Source organism: Cucurbita moschata, unplaced genomic scaffold (assembly GCF_002738365.1).
Source record: "Cucurbita moschata cultivar Rifu unplaced genomic scaffold, Cmos_1.0 Cmo_Scf00087, whole genome shotgun sequence".
In the NCBI taxonomy this organism is placed as follows: Eukaryota; Viridiplantae; Streptophyta; class Magnoliopsida; order Cucurbitales; family Cucurbitaceae; genus Cucurbita; species Cucurbita moschata.
In genome coordinates, this window is record NW_019268603.1 from 530,209 (window position 1) to 532,657 (window position 2,449).

General features: G+C 42.8%; 1 protein-coding gene across 1 annotated transcript; it reads left to right on the forward strand.

The window, feature by feature from the left end:
* The first annotated feature begins 278 nt into the window (after positions 1 to 278).
* Positions 279 to 2,134, forward strand: LOC111439239 (transcription factor MYBC1-like). The gene has a single exon (XM_023077017.1). It carries the CDS (start codon positions 737 to 739, stop codon positions 1,649 to 1,651), a length of 915 nt encoding a protein of 304 aa, XP_022932785.1. The 5' UTR covers positions 279 to 736; the 3' UTR covers positions 1,652 to 2,134.
* The last annotated feature ends 315 nt before the right edge of the window (positions 2,135 to 2,449 follow it).

Sequence of the window (2,449 nt, forward strand, 5' to 3'; positions counted from 1 at the left end):
TATGAAAAAAAAAAAAAAAAAAAAAAAACCACCTACCATATACATTCAAACAAATTATTAAAAACAAAAGCAAGCCACAAAATAAGAACCAAAATAGGGAAGTCCTTTAAGATATATGCAAAGGAGCGTGAGGGATACGCGCTGGAGAAATTATGATGGGGAACAAAATCTTATGGATCTTTACAACACTCACTTTCAGGTATTATTAATGAGACCCATAAATCCAGGAAAATAATTCTCATCAAAAATTTAAAAAAAAAAAAACTTGAGAGAAACAAACAAAGGAAATATGAGGGCAAACAGAGCATCAACGACAGTACCTCCACGCCCCCCGGTTCCTAGTGAGAGAAAAACTAAGAGAAAAGAGGAAAACAGGAGAAAACAAGATCCACCTCGAACCTCTCTTCTTCATCTTCAACCCTTTTGCGACTCCAATTCTTCATAATCCATCATCCATCCCCCTTCTTCTTCGTCTCCTTCATCTTGATTTTCAGAATCATCGTTGCCCATCTCCCCTTTTCTCTGTTTTTCTGTGTTCTTCTGATTCTGCCATGGATTTTTGTTTCTGGGTTTTTTGTATTTCTGTTGATTTGTGTTGCTAATCGTGTTTATTGACTTGGGTTCTCTTTACTTTCTGCAAATTTTTGCTGTTTTTGGTGTTCTTTTTGAAAGGGGGTTTCAGTTGTTGACCACGAGGAAGAACTGTGAAGTGGGTTGGAGTTTGATTGGGGAAATAATGAGGGAAGAACACTCCAATTGGTTCTCGAGATGGGAAGAGGAGCTTCCATCTCCGGATGAATTGATGCCTCTCTCTCAAACCCTAATAACTCCCGATCTAGCTTTGGCTTTTGATATTCAGAATTCCAGTAATACCAGTCCGCCCTTGCCCTGCCCATCTCCGCCGCTTTCGAATCCTCTCCCTGGCTCCGGCAATGGAATTGCGCCGCCCAACTCGGCGGATTTCGGTGATTCCGCCGATTTGGGTTCTGTTGCTGCTAGCGACGAACCGGCTCGAACCCTCAAGCGGCCGCGTCTCGTTTGGACACCTCAACTCCATAAGCGATTCGTTGATGCTGTTGCTCATTTGGGTATCAAAAATGCCGTCCCCAAGACCATAATGCAGCTCATGAGTGTCGATGGCTTGACCAGAGAGAACGTTGCTAGTCATTTGCAGAAGTACCGCCTCTATCTCAAACGGATGCAGGGCTTATCCAGCGGCGGCGGTGGTGGTGGTGGTGGTGGTGGGTTGGTTGCTTCCTCGGACCCCACTGACCATTTGTTCGCTAGCTCCCCAGTTCCACCCCATTTGCTTCACTCAGCTCGCTCCACTTCAGACCATTTCTTGCCCTTTGTTCCAATGGCCACTTTACAGCAACACCACCATCACCAGCAGCATATGGCTGCTGCTGCTGCTGCTGCTGTCGCCGGGCATCCACAGCTCCAGCCGTCATATCATCGACAAGTCGGGCATTTCGGGTCGCCCCCGAATGGCCAGTTTGAGCATCCATTTTTAGCTAGACAATCCCAACCAGTCCATAGAATGGGTGCACCAGTCCATAACTCAATTCCTAATTACATTGAGGATTTGGAATCAGCCAATGCCAATGGTGGAAGAAAAGTTCTCACCTTATTCCCTACTGGGGATGATTGAGAGCCTGTTTCTATTCTAATTCTTGTGGAAATTGGTATAAATCTCATATGGGTCTGATCTGAAACTCTAAATGTTATCTTAGTTGTTCATTAGCTCACTTCTTTTACAAATAGATAGAGACACATCCCTTATCCTGTTCTTTGTTGGTTGCTATCTATCATACCAGACGATGATTGGTTCCTCGTCGTGTGGCTCGAACGGATAATAATGGCATTAGATTTTTGTGGTTGCAGTTGTTTCTTGTGTAATCATCAGGGTGGAAAGGGTTGATAGGTTGCAATCCAAGAACCAGTTGATGATGATTGGAGCAGACGTGATATCTATGTATCCTTAGGTCAGTTTTCTGCACTTTGTATATTATAAAAGCTGAAGAAACTCATTAACATGTGATGGTTGGTGTATTGACAGTGTTATATGAACATTTTTATGTGATCATTTTGACATCTCAGTTAATCAATCCATATTTTTAATGTTCTTCCTCTATGATCCAAACAACTTGGATGTTGTTTTTGTTGTTGTGCATGCCTATGTAGTAATAATAGCTCTAGCACCTCGAGTTTGATGAATACTTTCGTATGCTTTAATCCTCGTTGATTACCTGCTGTTAAGAAAACTCGAGCGTAGGTTTCCTAAGAGGTTTTTTAGGTTCAAATCCTCGTACCTTGTGTGATACAGTCATCTAGAACCAAAAAGAAATGAAACGTGGACCGATGGGTTCAAATCCTCCTACCCCGTGTGATACAATCATCTAGAAACAAAAAGAAAAGAAACATGGACTGATGGGTTCCATGCCTAAGC

What these genes read in the sequence shown, in the direction of transcription:
- LOC111439239 (XM_023077017.1), top strand. Translation starts at nt 737, where the DNA reads ATGAGGGAAGAACACTCCAATTGGTTCTCGAGATGGGAAGAGGAGCTT.